Below are 16,778 nucleotides of genomic sequence, written 5' to 3' on the forward strand. Positions count from 1 at the left end.
ATATGAAACCTTGAAAAGGCACAAATTCAAGTCAAGACTTTTCCAATGATACCAAATTTAACCATCAAAACCCATTTTATCTTATAAATAAACTGACCACAAAATTTTGCTTATTCTCTTAATAATATAATTAATATTTTTGAATATTGCAACTGTTATTTGAACGTGATTTTATCTAAAAAAAATACAAATTTGTTATCGTGTTATGCTCTTTTATCATGGATTTTGTGTGTGTTTATTCGATATTATTGATCTGAAAAAGATTATTTATATATTTAAATATTCTGTCGCAGTGATATTTTGTCCGGGATATTTTGTCGGTGGATCAAAAATCTTGATACCAAAAAAATAATCTTTGTTTAAAATCGCAAACTCTCAAGTTAACTACAACGCAGATATACTTTACCGGGGGAGTATATTCTTCCTCTGTAAAAGTTTTATTTACAATAAGCAACCCGAGTTCCGCACACTGTAACTCGGGCCCGGGCATTTGTTCTTCCACTCCGGATAATAAAAAAGACTGGAGAGTACAGTGTGCCGATATATTTTGCCCTGGGAGTGAATGAGAAAACGGAAAATAGGAAATAGAAAGTAGAAGAGTAAGTTTTAGTAAAAGTAAAAGAGTAAGAAGCTAAACCGGAGCTATTCGCCGTTAACTTGCCCGTCCACTTTGGCAAGAACCCCGCTCAGTTTCTTCGACTCTCAGAGTTTGAGTTTTCGTTAAATTTGCCCCGAGTGTCTCTTCGCCGGAAGCACTCCGGGGAACTCCCTCGTAATTTTATTCTCTCTTTGTCAGAGAGCTTTCGTCACAGTCCCAGTTATTCTTTGGCTGTATCAAGAGGGTTTGTTGTTTTAATGGTTATCAATTTTTCGAGGTCGGACTATTGTTAGAGCTTTATTGGTGGATAAAGTAAGTTTTTTTAATTTACTTGCTACTTTTTATCTTAACTTTATTATTTTTTATAATATGAAAAGAAAATTATATTTTTTATCAGATATTTAGTCAAATTATACTTCTTGGAATTTCTTGGCAGTATCTTTAATTTTTTTTTTATCTCAAACTGTAATTTTGAAGTTTTTGGATACTAAAAGACGATTTTATCATATTTAAAGTATGTTATTATAAAAAGAGAATATTTTTTTTGTAATAATTCTAAATAAAAATTGCGATGAAATTAAATATTATTGTAAAATGTTGAAATGAATAATATTGAATATAAAGTTTTAATAACTGAATACTTGCATAATTATTATTAAAAACATGGAATAATTTAAAATAAATGATAAAACTTTTTAATATAAAAAAAACATCAATGTTCCATTTAATATAAAATTTGTATTAAATATATCAACCAGCGATTGTGATCGGACGTTTTTAGGGTAGTCGCGCTCTATATAGTTTGTACTACTTAAACTCTTATTTCTTTTTCTCATTCCTTTTTACTCAGCTATTTCCGAATAATTTATTTATTTGTTTTTTTAGAAATAAAATATTATTTTTAATTTAATTTCCCAAAAAAAAAAGTTTCTTTAAAAATTTTTAAATAAAAAAATTTTAAAAATAAAATCCTTTTTAAAAAAAAAAACAAATAATATTAATATTGATAACCTTTGACCCATAAATAAATTTCAATTAAGCTTAACTCCCCAAAATATCTCCAATTAAATTTTTATTAAATGTTATATTTAATTTAATTAAAAAAAATTTTTTAATTGATTTAGATGTTTTTCAAAAATCTTATTTTAAAAAATAAATAATAATAATAATAACCTTTGACTCATAAATAAATTTCCATTAAGCTTAACCTCCCTAAAATATCTCCAATTAAATTTTTATCAAATGTTATTTTTAATTTAATGTAAAAAAAAATTTTTTAATCGATTGCAATTTTTGTTAAAAATCTTAAAAATAAAATTCTATTTCAAAAAACAAACAAATAATATTAATATTAATAACCATTAACCCATAAATCAATTTAAATAAATTAAGCTTAACTCCCTCAAAATATCCCCAATTGAATTTTTATCAAATGTTATTTTTAATTCAATTTTTCATAAAATGAAAAAAAATTTTCTCAAAAATTTTAATCCTCTAAATTAAAATAGATGAAATAAAAATAAGTGTGAAGTTAACTTAACTTAGTATCGAATTATCGCAAAAATGTGGTCCCCGATTCCTTATTGGTTGAAAAATTAAGGCGCGCAATTTAAATTCCTAGTACTTATTAATTTTCGAAAATCTTCAAAAGGAAATAATAAACAAATAATAATAATATTAATAACCTTTGACCCATAAGTAAGTTTCAAATAAGCTTAACCTCCCAATTAAATTTTCCAAATCCCCCAATAAATTCACCCTTCAATATGAATATCAACTAGAAATTACTCACCTCAATATTATTAAGCCTGAGTTCCTCTAACTGATACTCCAACGGGTCGGTGAGATTCCTCCTATCAGTAGGTCTGGCCACCTGAGTCTGCCAGCGATTGTGTAGCAACTGTGTACTGGGGTCATCGCGATCAATATCCCCATTAGTCCTGATCGGATTATCCCCGAAGTTCTCCTCGACATCATTTTTCCTCCACTCATTACCCGGATACTTAGAAGGCGATACCGCCGAGACAGCAATGAACGCATTTCTCCTCACCGACTCCTCAGCAGCTCCAGATTTACCACCAGGCTGGGTATTAATCTTATGATACGAAAACTGCTTCCACTTAGGCTGAATATCCTGAACTGGCTTCGCAAACTCAACATTCCACTTGGTCATTCCACTTGATTTTCCCTTGTGCCATTGAGGATCCTCAAAGTGCTGCTGGTTGAAAGAACTCCAGCCATTATCATCCGCGGGCATAACCCAGGCTCCAACTGACTGAATCTTCGGGGACATTTTAATCGGCCACATCTTCCTGGTGTCGCTAGTCCAGGGATTCTTTATCTTCCCATTCAAATTCAAATTCAAATTCAAATTGTCATTGTCCTTAACTCCTTTATTCAACTTCTTATCCTCTTTCTCCAAAAGTCTCTCTTGCTTGTCAAGCCCGAGCTTCCTCACAAGATCCGCGTTGGGGTTGTAAGACTTTCCGTTCTTATCTTTGGGCCAGGGCTTCGCATCAGAGAGCTTAAACGGCCACGTCGCTGGATCGGACGTCAAACTATTCCAAGTTTTCATGGTTATCTTAGGAAGGGCGACATTCTCATCCTTGATTTGCTTAGAAGACTTTAGCGCTTCATTAAACTCCGAGTGATTTCTGGTTTTATCTACAACTGGTAGTTGTTCCCTGCTGTAGGACTTAGATCTCGAGTCGTCTATCGACCGCCAAGGAATTTGCATAGCCTTATCACTCTTCCCACCAGAAAGAGCTCCCATTGAAGAAGAAGAAGAAGAAGAAGAAGAAGAAGGAGGAGAAAACTTTCCAAAGAGCATCCTCCTCTTGGCCTCGTCCGCGTCTTCAATCTCGAAAATGGGTCTCCAGAAAGTTTGCCAAGCTCGGTACCTGGTGGCCCAGTTGCTGCGTTCGTCTTCGTAGTAGGGATCGACAGCCGGGCTCAAATCGTACTTTGAGTACTTCCAGGCCTTGGCGTAGGGAGCCTGACGGGGAAACTCCCCAGGATAGCCCGCGGGCTCCTGATAATCCTTGAAGATCTGATTCCTGACACGTTCGCCGACGTACGAAGGCCGGTATCGATCGAACCTGTCGCCCACACGAGTTCGAGGTGGTTCTTGATACGCTCGTCCAGCCAAAGGGTAATCAACTATCGCTCTGTCCCTCTCCGGGTCGTAAATCGAGGGCTGTTCGTGTTGATTCAACGAGTCCTTCTCGTGAGTGTTTATCTTCCCGAAGTGGAATTTCCTTGACAGCGGATCCAATTTTCCCGGGACTTGGTCATTCAGGTAGCCCGTTGAAATGTCGTCAGTATCGGTATTGCGATTACTAGACCCTATAGAAGGTTTCTGGTATTTTCCGACCGCGTAATGGATCTTTGCTAAATTAGAGGGCTCTTTGTGGAGGGAATTCCGGACTGGAGAACCGAATAACTCTGGGAAGATCCGCCAGTGGGTTGCTTCTGTTGGGGCGGGAGTTGTAGAAGAAGTTATTGGTGAAGTGGTTGTTGATGGTGTTGTCGTAGAAAATTCGGACCGCGGCTTCTTCTTTTTTTTCTTCTTCTTTTTGGGCTTCTCCGTTGGGGCTTTCAGTTTTTCTGCTACAGGAATAGGGAAGTCCGGCTGGCTCAAAGCTCGAAAGTCGTACCCGCGCTTATTAGAGTCGGAGGCTCTCCATAGATCCAGGTCGTTCTCCATGTCCCCTAAAAAGGGTTTGTTGTTTTAATTAGTTGTTTATTTCGGGGGCTTTTTGTGAATATGGCGCAAGCAAAGCCTTATTTAATTAAATAATTATAATGTATGCCTGTAATTTGGATAGAGGGAAAATAAGGAAAGTAGGGCAGCTCTTGGTGGTTATAATGTGTAATGACGACGGGTTGCCGCTGCGAGAGGTAATTAAGAGGCGAAACAGGCTCTTGTTCCCAGCGGACTCTCTCACTCTTTATATAGACCTACTCTGCGGCTGTGAAATTTGTTGAGTTATTGTTGGAATAATAATCAGGTGGTGTTCAGCATTTCAATTGTCCTTCAATAATCGTTACTTGTTTATTATTATTATTATTATTATTATTTAAAAATTTTTTTTTTCAATTTTGAAAAATTGTTTTTATCAAACTAGAGAAATAATTACCTGAAAATCTAAAATTATTATTATTATTGTTGTTTTAAAAATTATATTCTTGATTAAAGAATATTTATTTTTAATTAAATTTATTTTTTTTGTCTGTGTATAAATTTTATATCTTTTAATTATAATTAAAATCTACAAGAAAAATATTTTAAATTAAATGATAAAAATAAAAATATATTTCAATCCTATAAAAAATATGAAAAAAAAAAAATTATTTTAAATCCTACGAAAAAATAGAGAAATAGAAGTATATTTTTATAGAGCTTAAAATCTGTTCTTTGTGTATTATAATTAATTAATTAAAATTTTTGTGGAGTATTTATAAAAATTGATTTAAAAAAAAAAATTTTCAATATAAATATTGATATTGTTACAATAAATAAATAAATAAAATAAAATAGATTGAATATAAAATAAACAAGGCAATAAAATTCAATTATACCATTGTTTGATTCGCTCGATAATGTTAGCTTCAATATTATATTAGTAGTATATGTAGTATGTAGTATGTAGGTTACGTTATATACTTACTCAGCAATTTGTGAGTCCGTTCCCATCGCTTAGGATTCTCGGCAAGCTTCACCAATAACTCCATTAAGTTTTCAGCCAGTACGTACTCCTCTGCCTGGTCAACAAAGCAAGAAACCGCTCTCTAAGTTCTCAGAGTTTAAATCAACAGTTTCAAAAATACAAATACACTAATAAGAGCCAAAACTAGTGCACTTACCAACTACAAAAGCACAATATAATGTGTTTCTGTATAAATTTATAATTTCATGTGAGCTTTGCGAGGTCAAGGGATTCTTTAGTGCTTATTTGTCGGTCGAAAAATTAAATTGCACCAAAAATAAATGAAATTTTGCTTTATTAAATAATGAATTTTATTAAATTGCACTGTACTTTCTTAAATATTGACGTTTTTCAAGATATAAGCTCATCCCGATGTTGCACTCATCAAAAGCTTTCATTTAAGTACCCACATGCATTTTTTATATATTTTTCATTATTACATATTTATAATATATATATAAATATATGAATATATGAAAAATCGATGTAGGTACTTAAATGAAAGGTCTCGATGAGTGTAACATCAGGATGAGCTTATGTCTTTAAAAATTTCAATATTTCACAAGATACAAGGTCATTTTATTTAATTATGTAATATACATAACATATATTTTAAGATATAAGCTCATCCTGATGTTACACTCATCAAGAGCTTTCATTTGAGTACCCACATGCATTTTGATATATTTTTTATATATACATATATATAATATATATATAAATATATAAGATATATGAAAAATTGATGTGGGTACTCAAATGAAAGGTCTCGATGAGTGTAATGTCGAGATGAGATTATATCTTTAAAAATGTCAGTAGTATACAAAATACAGGGTCATTTTTTAATTATTGATATTTTTAAAGATATAAGCTCATCCCGATGTTACACTCATGAAGAGCTTTCATTTAAGTACCTACATGCATTTTTGATATATTTTTCATATATTTATATATATAATATATATAAATATATAAAATATATGAAAAATTGATGTGGGTACTCAAATGAAAGGTCTCAAAGAGTATAATGTCGGGGTGAGCTTATATCTTTAAAAATGTCAGTAGTAAACAAGATACAAGGTCATTTTTTAATTATTGATGTTTTTAAAGATATAAGCTCTTCCCGATGTTACACTCATCAACAGCTTTCATTTGAGTACCCACATGCATTTTTGATATATTTTTCATATATACCTATATATAATATATATAAATATATAAAATATATGAAAAATTGATGTGGGTACTCAAATGAAAGGTCTCGATGAGTGTAACATCGGGATGAGCTTATATCTTTAAAAATATCAATATTTCACAAGATAAAAGGCCATTTCTTAATTATGTATCTAGAGATAGAGACATTCAAATCAAGACATTTGCAATGATACTTAATTTCACTAAAAAAAAACCGATTTTATCATATGACTATTCTGTAAACAAAATTTTTATTCTCTCAGTAATATAGATAATTTACGAAGGGGAGCTTTTAAAAGTTTTAATAGCCGAAGTTTAACTGAAAATTAATCACTGATCTATTTTAGGGAAGAATCGACGGAATTGATAGATGAGATTTCCTTGAGAATTTATCCCCAGTGACATTCCTTCGACGCGTGAGGGATTGATAACCCAAGACTCTTTCCCTGATTTCCCGCGGGGATCCCAACCGGTGTGACTTAATCCCACACGTTTAAATTGCGCTTGAATGTTGCCCGGTGTGATTGAAACCGCCAACCGTTTCACCAGTTGTGTACACATCAAGAGGACTGGAAATTTTCAGGATAAAGAGAGAGAAACAGATGCTTGCACCCTTTCGCCAGGAAATTGACTTGAGAATCCCAGGAACAAGAAATCCAGAATGTAGCACTTTGTCATATGACCGAGGGCATTGTTCCTCTCTCCCCAGTCTCTTTTTCCATTATTTCCGTTTTCGCATTCGCATTTCTATCCATCCTCCGCGGAATCTGCCTCCAGACAAAATTCGTTCCTCTTTTTCACACACTCAGCAGCGAGATTACAGCCCGCAGAGGATAAAATTGAGAGAAAAATTTGCACTATGCTAAAGGTAACATTCGCTCTACTGGTTATACTTTTCGCTATTGATCCACCAATTCTTTGTTTAAAGTTTTTTGAATAAGCATTTATTATAAAGTGTGCTATTTTAAATTCTTAGTTGGACCTTTTGGTTTATTTATAATTGTAAAGTTTTATTTTATTTTATATAAAAAGACCAATGTCACTGAATAGATAGTTTAAGAATTTATATAAAATTAACTTGTATGTTAATTTTATAAATCAATAATTATATCGAGAAATTATTCAATTTCTGTTCTAATTTAGATGAAATTCAGAAATTACAATTTTATATTTAGATCTTTAGGTACTAAATTTAAATTTTATAGAAAATTTATCAGCCAATAATATTTTTGAAAAAAATTTTATATAAATAAAATATCAATAATTTATTTTTAATATCAATTTTTAGGTTTTTTTCTTTGTTTTGATTATAATTGAAAACCTTGCAGTCACTGTGTGACTGCCGTAATTTGTGGACTGTAAATAAATAAAATTGCGCTTTATTAAATAATGAATTTTGTTAAATTGGATTGTAATTGCTCAACTATTGATATTTTTAAAGATATAAGCTCATCCCGATGTTACACTCATCAAGAGCTTTCATTTGAGTACCCACATGCATTTTTGATATATTTTTCATATATACATATATATATATATATATATATATATATATATATATATATATATATATATATATATATATAATTTATATGAATATATAAAATATATGAAAAAATGATGTTAGTACTCAAATGATAGGTCTCGATGAGTGCAATATAGAGATGAGCTTATATTTTAAAAAATATCATTAGTTGACAAGATAGCAGTAAGTTCTTAATTATTGACATTTTTTAAGATATAAGCTCATTCCGATGTTACACTCATCAAGAGCTTTCATTTGAGTACCCACATGCATTTTTATATATTTTTCATATGCACATATATATAAATATATGAAATATATGAAAAATTGATGTGGGTATTTAAATGAAAGGTGTCGATGAGTGTAACATTGGGATGAGTTTATATTTTCAAAAATATCGTTTATATCTTTAAAAATGTTCATAGTTGACAAGATAGCAAAGTCAGTTCTTAATTATTGACATTTTTTAAGATATAAGCTCATCCCGATGATATAATCATCAAGAGCTTTCATCAGAGTACCCACATGCATTTTTATATTTTTCATATATATATATAAATATATGAAATATATGAAAAATTGATGTGGGTACTTAAATTAAAGGTGTCGATGAGTGTAACATTGGGATGAGTTTATATTTTCAAAAATATCGTTAGTTAACAAGATAGCAGTAAGTTCTTAATTATTGACATTTTTTAAGATATAAGCTCATCCCGATGTTACACTCATCTAGAGCTTTCATTTGAGTACCCACATGCATTTTTGATATATTTTTCATTTATTTATGTATATAAATATATGAAATATATGAAAAATTGATGTGGGTATTCAAATCAAAGGTCTCGATGAGTGCAACATCGGAGTGAGTTTATATCTTTAAAAATGTCAATAGTTCACAAGGTACAAGGTCATTTCTTAATTATGTATCTAGAGATAGAGAATTTTCGAATGCAGCCTAAATACTTATCATAGTAAATTAACTATCCTTGAAAAGACACAAATTCAAGTCAAAACCTTTTCAATGACACTAAATTTCACTAAAAAAACCGATTTTATCATATGTCAATCCTGGACACAAAATTTTTCTTATTCTCTCAATAATATAAATTATTACTATATTTCTGAAATAAATCTTTTCCAGCAAGAAAAAATAATTAACTGTCAGTCAGAGATAATTTAAAAATTTTTGATCCTTGAAAATCATAAAACGTCAGTGATCCATGATATAAAATAGAAAATAAATTTATAGGGTTGTCACAACTAGAAACGAAATAAGATAAAAATAAAAGAGAATATCCCCGATACAGGATAAGAGTAGAGGGTGAGTTGAAAAAGTTTTTCAGTTTCACCGCTAGGTCTTATCGGCAAGGTGTTTAAAAATAAAATGCAGTGAGCCCTTGACTCTCGCAATCTCTTAAGTAAAGTTCTTTGTGTAGTGGCAAATCCTTACTCGAAGTTCCTCAAGTTTAGCGAGCTTCTCGAGCTCGTAGGCGTGCGTAGCCGGTTCGAGATAAGTCTCGAGACCCTTGAGATCGGATTGCTGTCTCTTGTCGAGTTTTCCGAGGATTTCCGTCGGCGCATCCAAATCCATATATTCCTCGGAGTCTTCGGGCGCCCTTTCTTTTTCGCCGCCAACATCGACATCCAAAGATCTTCTCTCGAGGTAGGACTCTCCGGGCACGGGGTTAATCCCATCGTCATCCAGCTGAAAGCACTCTCAAGTATTATTACGCTACGGCCCTACACCTGCCGGCTAGCAAAGGGTGTACCGGAGAAATCCGACTCGATACGCGCCAAATAAGCTCCTGTTGCCTTTTATTCGATAAATACAAATCTCTGTACAACAATAGAGTTACTTTTTTTATTTTCTGTTAAATTTAATCTTTTATTTTTTTTTATTTTACCCAAGAATCCAACGCTATTGATTTAGACAAATATTAAATTTTATCAAATATTTTCATACTCTACAAAACTGTTGTGGAATTTTGTGATTAAATTCTGATAAATTTTTTATTAAAAATAAAAAATAAATTCAAGAGTAAAAATTATTTTGTAGAAAAATTTTTTTTTTTAATAAATTGTACTTAATCAACAATAATTAATAATTTTTTTTATAATATTGAAGCGTAGTTTGAATTTATAGTTATCTAACAAATAAATTTTCCAATTAATTCAAAGAATGGACGGCGTAGTTCAGAAGATTAATCCAAACTTTAGTTATTGGAGTTGACAATAATATCAAAGTTTAGTTTCAATAAAAACGTTCCGACACTTGAGCGGTAACAGAGATGCTTGTGGTTTGAAACTATCCACTGGTGAGTACCAAGCTTTGAAGCAATACGTCGTTGTCACTCGCCTTGAATCTCTGAACTGACGAGTTAATTGGTAAACTATATTATAATTTTAGGGAGATAATCTAAACAACCTAACCACTCATAATCATGATCAGATTGTCCTTATTAGTCCTTACAAGATAAATTATCATCACACTGAATATATAAGTTGAATATATAAAAAATGATTTATATTTTAAATTGATAAAAATTTTAATTTAAATCCAGGAGGAATCTTAATAAAAAAATCAATTAGATTGTTGAATTAAAGTACTTAAAAAAATCGGAGAAAACAATTTTGCAATTAATAAGTACGTTAAAAAATCGCACAGCCTTGAACCGTAATGAATATATAAAGAAGGATTTATATTTTAAATTGATAAAAATTTTAATTTAAATCCAGGAGGATTATTAAGGAAGTCCTTTCGCTCCAGTTGAGTCATAACAACTGTAGTAATAAATTTTCAATAAATTAAAATACAAAACCCATAAAAATTCCTAAAATTAAAAAATAAATAGTATATGAGGCATTAATCGTTGAAATTTTGAAAATTAAAAAAAAAAAATAGTTAAATACAAAAATTAATTTGACTGTTGTAAATCAGCTGTTAGTAACCTGTCCGTGATTTGGCAACGCTTTATTTCGGTTGTTTACATTTTTATTTGCACAATGTAACCTTAACCGTGTTTAACTTTTTGCAGTCAGTGTAAATAAATAAATTAATTAAAAATTTTTAGTCACAAAACCATAACATTCTAATGTCTCATGGCAGGAATGCTAGTATTTTTTAATTATTGTTTTATTTTTCAATTATGAATTATGAAAATTTGTTAACAATAAATTAACTCATAAGTATGCATGAAAAACATAAGTGCGTTAAAGTTTAGTTTGAATTTATTGAATGGTCTGAAGCTCGCGCGCTACGCATTTTATTGTAGGTAACTTGAGAATTTTTTGTGATTTTTAAATATTAATTTCTCAATAAATATCTCGGTAACAGATATATTTTATTGCAAAAAAAAGAAACCTGAATATTTCGAAAATCTGATTTTTAGTTTTTTTTTACTTCATCTAATCCATGACTGAGTATAATTCGAGAAATACTGCAAACGTCTGATTTTCTCGTAAGACTCTGAACAAATACTAACATTTAAAAATTTTATTTTTTCAAAAATTTGTCCGGTAAAGTATAATTTAAACCTCACTATAAGATAAATAAGGACCTTAACTATTAGAAAAAAATTAAATTTACTCATAATCTAATATTTTTTATTTTACATTGGCGGCGAAAGGACCTCCTTAATAAAAAAATCCATCAGATTGTTGAAAGTATTTAAAAAAATCGGAGAAAAAAATTTTGCAATTATTACACAGAAAAAAAGATTCACTTGAGCCAAGAAAATATTTTTCTTCCTAATTATTTTCTTAAGTGAAAAAAAAAATTTTTTTTGACAAGAAATTTCACTTATTCCGAAATTAATTCTCTTGCTTTAAAAAATACGTATTCTTGATCCAAGAAAATTTATTTTAATCAAGAAAATCTTGTTGTTTTGAGAAAATTCAGCCTCTTGCTCCAAGAAATTAAATATAAAGATAGAAGTAAATTTTCATTATTATTTTTATTGATAAATCTATCAAATGGGAAGATCAAATAATATTTCATCATTTTTTTTCATTCAATATCGATAATTGCACGCTAAAATAATATAAAATGGGTATCAAATATTCAAGAAAAAAACTTTCTCAAGGTGAGAAAATTTTTTTCTCAGCTGAAGTATGTGGCGCTGCTTCCCTAAAGTATCTAAAAATTTTGATTAAATATAAAAATTTATTGAATCAAGTATTTATAATAATTAGAATTAAGAAAAAATTACTTATACCAAGAATAGAATTTATCCGAAAAATTTTTTGAGCCAAGAATTTTGTTCTCCAGTCAAGAAATTTTTCTTTCTGTGTAATTCTTTTAAGAGAAATTATCATCCTATTGAATGTGAGTTGAGTTATAGAATTTTTTTTAGTTGAATTTCTCCAAAAAAAAAAAAAAAAAAAAATAAATTGATTGAAGAAAAAAATTTTGAACCAAATTTACTTTCTGCGAATTTTTCTTTCGAATCAAGTTAATTTTTTTGTCCTATAAAAGAGGATTTACATTTTAAATTTATAAAAAATGTAATTTAAACACAGAAGGAATATTAATAAAAAAATCCATCAGATTTTTGAGTTTAATACTAAAAAAAAATCCGATAAAGAATTATTTATAAAAATTTCCTCAAAAAATTCAACTGATTTTCCAATAAAATCAAAAAGTAAAAAAAACTATCACCGCAATTAAAAAAACAACTTACCAAATGGTTGTCAATAACTTGTCTGGTTGCGGGAATTTTTTTCCCTAAAAGTTCGCCTTTGACCGCGTCCTCATTAGTGTCGTTCCCCTGGAGGCGTACCTGCGAGCTGAGTTCCTTTTTCACAGTAGGTACGCGTTTAATTTTTCCGCTCGCCTGCCGCTTGAACTTCAAAAGCTCCTGTATCACCAGCCGAGACGGGCGAGACATAAAAAGTAAAAAGATCCGTATGAATAATAAATAAAAGTTAATATAATAACCATAAGTAACTTAGGGAATAAATTAAAAGGGATAGTTGCCTGCGCGGGGCCGGTGACCTCGCCGCTGATTGCCTCGTTGGAGGTCATGCTCTCGTCGGAGTTCTCCTCCAAGTTCTTTTCCTGGGAGTCGAAGTTCCTGGACGAGACCATCCCGGGACTAAAACCGGCCTCGGGGGGGTTGGCTAGGCTGTCCGAGGAGTTGCGCCTCTCGTCTCTGGACATGGCTTCGTGGGACTCGGCCATGCTTCGTAATTCTTCCTCGTACTCGTCCACGTGCTCTCTTCCTTCCGGTTCTCCGTCTTCTTCTTCTTCTTCATCCTCGTCCTCGTAATCTGGTTCAGATTCTCGGGAATTTTTCTCCGTTGTCGACAGAGTCTAGAATTATTTATTTTTATTTTTTTTACAACTTCACTCGGTATTTTCATTAACCGGTGAATGGATTTAATAAAATAAAATAAAATAAAATAAAATAAAATAAAATATCCACTCACCCTTACAACTGGCTGCAGTTCCCCGTGTTTATCTTTCTTCTCATCTGCAACTGATTAAAAAATAAAATGGTTAGAAAACGTCTGCATTCAACAAACGCGAATAATCAGATAAACATAAGTTATTTTTTTATGGTAATTTTTTATAATTATTTTATTTTTTATTTACTAGTTTATTTTTTAAACTTTCTGAATAATATACGCAGCTAACTTGGAGTCTGTTTTCTTTTTATTATTCGCGAGTTCTGGCAACAGATGCACCCGATTAATATTCTTACTCGAGTAGATGAGAGGATATACCTACAAGCTTTACCCGAGTCTTTTAATTGACCGCCGTAATTTCTCCGGCAATAAAGATACGACGACCTAGAACCTGGGACCGAGACAAAGAAACACCCAAGGAACAATAGGACTTTTAATTGAGCTTAGAGCTTCTATTCGAGGATTTTTATTTCACGCATAATTTTATTTACATATTAAATAGAAACTCTTCAGGATTAATGAGGAAATTGAAAACAATTCTTTATTCAATTGGATTTCTATTTATTGCTAATTCTTTTCTCAGTTAATTAATTAAGAAACTTTTAAATAAAATAAGAAAATTATTTTTTATTTTAGATATTTAAATTTAAATTTATTTTATACAAAATTAGAATTTGAGGTATCATTTTATTACTTTTTAATTGATTGAGAATTTATTTTAAATAATTGGACGGATTACTATTTGTAGAAAGAACATATTTTAATTTAATATTGACAGCAATTAAATTGAAAGTTAATTATTGATTTTTGATTGTACCTACACGGATTTCAATTTATTTTTTATTGAATCGTTTAATTATTTATTGATCTGAAGACTTTAAAGGGATGATTTATTTTTAATCCTCAATGTTGAACAAATTTTTTTCTAATAAGAATCTCAATTATTTCTTCGAAAAAATTGATTAAGGAGACTGAGAAGAATTGTATGAGAGAATTTTAATTATAGACTATTAAAAATACACGATTTATTATAATTAATATTACTTAACAATTATTTTGATAGATTTGCATTTTCACAATTTAATTTATGTATTATTAAAATTCTCAAATTGTAATTATAAAAATTTTTTGTATTATATTTTTTAAAAAAGTAAATAATTTTACGGCTGCCCAATTTCAAAACATAGTAACTAACAATTTTAAAATTTTTCTTATCAAAAAAAAGTTTGCGCGCCAAATTGATAGAAAATTTGATTTATGAATAGAAAATACTTGAATATAAATATATTCTTAAGAACAAAAAAAAAAAACTTGAAATTAAGGTCTAAAATTTGTGAAAAATGCAGCAATACTAAAAAAAATCAGGTATAAAAATTTTGCAGTTACACTGAAAAAAATATTAATTTAATTCGAGAGAAAAATTCTTGAACTAAGAAAATAATTTTTTTGAATCAAGATAAAAAATTCTTGAATCAAGTAAAATTTTCTTAAATTACGCAAAATTTATTAGTTCAAAAATTTTTCTACTCAAATCAAGAAGATTAAGTTCTTCAAAATTATACATTTGATTCAAGAACATTTTTTTTTGTGTACTGTGTTTTAAAATTGGGCAGCCGTTTATTACTCTGAGAAAAAAAAAACTTTTATTAAGAAAATTTTCTTGATATAAGAATTCATGTTCTTGAAAATTTTCAAGAATATATATTCTTAGCTCAAGAACTTGTTAAATTAATTGAAATAATTTTTACTTAATTTAAATAAAGCTATTATTCGCTTGTTTATCTATTATCTAAAGATAAATATTGATGCTCTTCTCTTCAGAAATGAATAATTAATAATAATAGAATATTTGATCGTCATTAAATTTTTTGAACCAAGAAATTGTTAATTGAGTGAAAGTATTTTTTTTTCTCAGTGTACTGTGAAATTTTTGTACATTAAAAATTTTTTTCTAAATGGAATTGATTTTTTTATCAGTATAAAAACTATTACAACTTTATTTATTTAACCATCTTGTCACTTTCCCCTCAAATTCAAACCTTAAATTCAAATTTTTCCAACATTATTATTTTAAGCGTAAAAAAAATAGCGAGCTTAAATTACGATTTTCAGCGTCACGCCTGCTAAAAACTAGTGAGAAAATATTACATATACAAAATATAAAACACCTACACAATACACCTAGGCAGGCAGCCAGCCAGTCACAGGACACGCGAGATAAAATTTACACTCGGTAGAATAAATGCCGTAAGCAAAAAAGTGAAAAAAAGCTTAAAAAAGACAGTAAGGGCGTTAGTTTTTTTGCGGAGTATGCATTGTCCTATATTTTTTCTTTCGCCCAAGCGAAATGACCGAACGGCTGGCAAAGTACGTTTACACTGTACGTGATCACTGTGTATATATATAAAAAAAAAATAAGATATAAAATACACACTATATATTAACACACGTACGTATATATCGAATATACCCGCGAGGTAAACTGGAGGGTGTGTAATGCCGCAGAAGTGGAATGTAGACAGCGTACACTCGTTATAACTGTACTTATAGCCCATATATATGTACAGTAAATATATATGTACAGCAGAGGACTTATAGAGCCGAATATGGGATAAAGTAATGCGTCGACGAAGCAGTTTTCCGGTATTTCAGCGGACAGCGGACGGTCCGACGAATTCGTCCCATATATATATACAATTTATAAGTATTTACTGGTAATTTTATTTTAAAAAAAGAAATTGAATCTACGCATTGTTAGAAGCCGCAAGTTTAACTTTCCAGCGACTATTCTGGTGTACGCGAGCAGTGTAAAGTAGTGTAGGCATCGGCTAATAAACCGGAAAGCGGCTTTAAGCATTCTCGTCATCCGCGGAAATATTACGTGAGCTGCCAGTTTAAATAAATTCCATCGGGGTTTTTTTTTAATATTTCACAGCCACGTATTTGCTGCAGCCTCACTGAAAACCTCTATATTTCCGGATCGTATTATTTTTATACCGCTATGGTGGATAACTGCAACTGAAACTGAAACTAGAGAGCCTAGATAGTAGATACTCAGCTAGAGTGTGGATGAGAATCCAAATAATTGATCGGCTTGATTTGATAATGGAAATACGCGATTTGTAAATAATATTTTTTAATTGGGGATTAAATTCCAGAGAAGTTCTACGCTTCGTGATTTGGATGTTTGGAGTTCCAATGATCAACAATTGCAATCAACTCGGATGTTGTTTGAAATGGTTTCAAGTTTCTGAGAGAATTTTATGATGAATCTTTTATTGGAATGAAAAAAACATTGTTGGGGAGAAAAAAATGTTTTTATTGGAATTTTTATTTTAAGTGAAAC

At 30.3% G+C, this 16,778-nt stretch overlaps 1 protein-coding gene across 2 annotated transcripts in view; it reads right to left on the reverse strand.

The window, feature by feature from the left end:
* The window catches only part of LOC123275406, an 80,798-nt gene that overhangs the window by 6,384 nt on the left and 57,636 nt on the right, over window positions 1–16,778 (reverse strand). Inside the window, exons 2-7 of one of the 2 annotated variants that reach the window (XM_044743507.1) lie at window positions 13,454–13,503; window positions 13,002–13,337; window positions 12,706–12,882; window positions 9,477–9,731; window positions 5,269–5,362; window positions 2,391–4,309 (exon numbers count right to left, since the gene is read on the reverse strand). In XM_044743507.1, coding sequence (XP_044599442.1) covers window positions 2,391–4,309; window positions 5,269–5,362; window positions 9,477–9,731; window positions 12,706–12,882; window positions 13,002–13,337; window positions 13,454–13,503 — 2,831 coding nt within the window. The remainder of the gene's footprint in view (window positions 1–2,390; window positions 4,310–5,268; window positions 5,363–9,476; window positions 9,732–12,705; window positions 12,883–13,001; window positions 13,338–13,453; window positions 13,504–16,778) is intronic. The other variant, XM_044743508.1, reaches the window with a different exon arrangement.

The sequence above is a fragment of the Cotesia glomerata genome, linkage group LG1 (genome assembly GCF_020080835.1).
Source record: "Cotesia glomerata isolate CgM1 linkage group LG1, MPM_Cglom_v2.3, whole genome shotgun sequence".
Lineage (NCBI taxonomy): Eukaryota > Metazoa > Arthropoda > Insecta > Hymenoptera > Braconidae > Cotesia > Cotesia glomerata.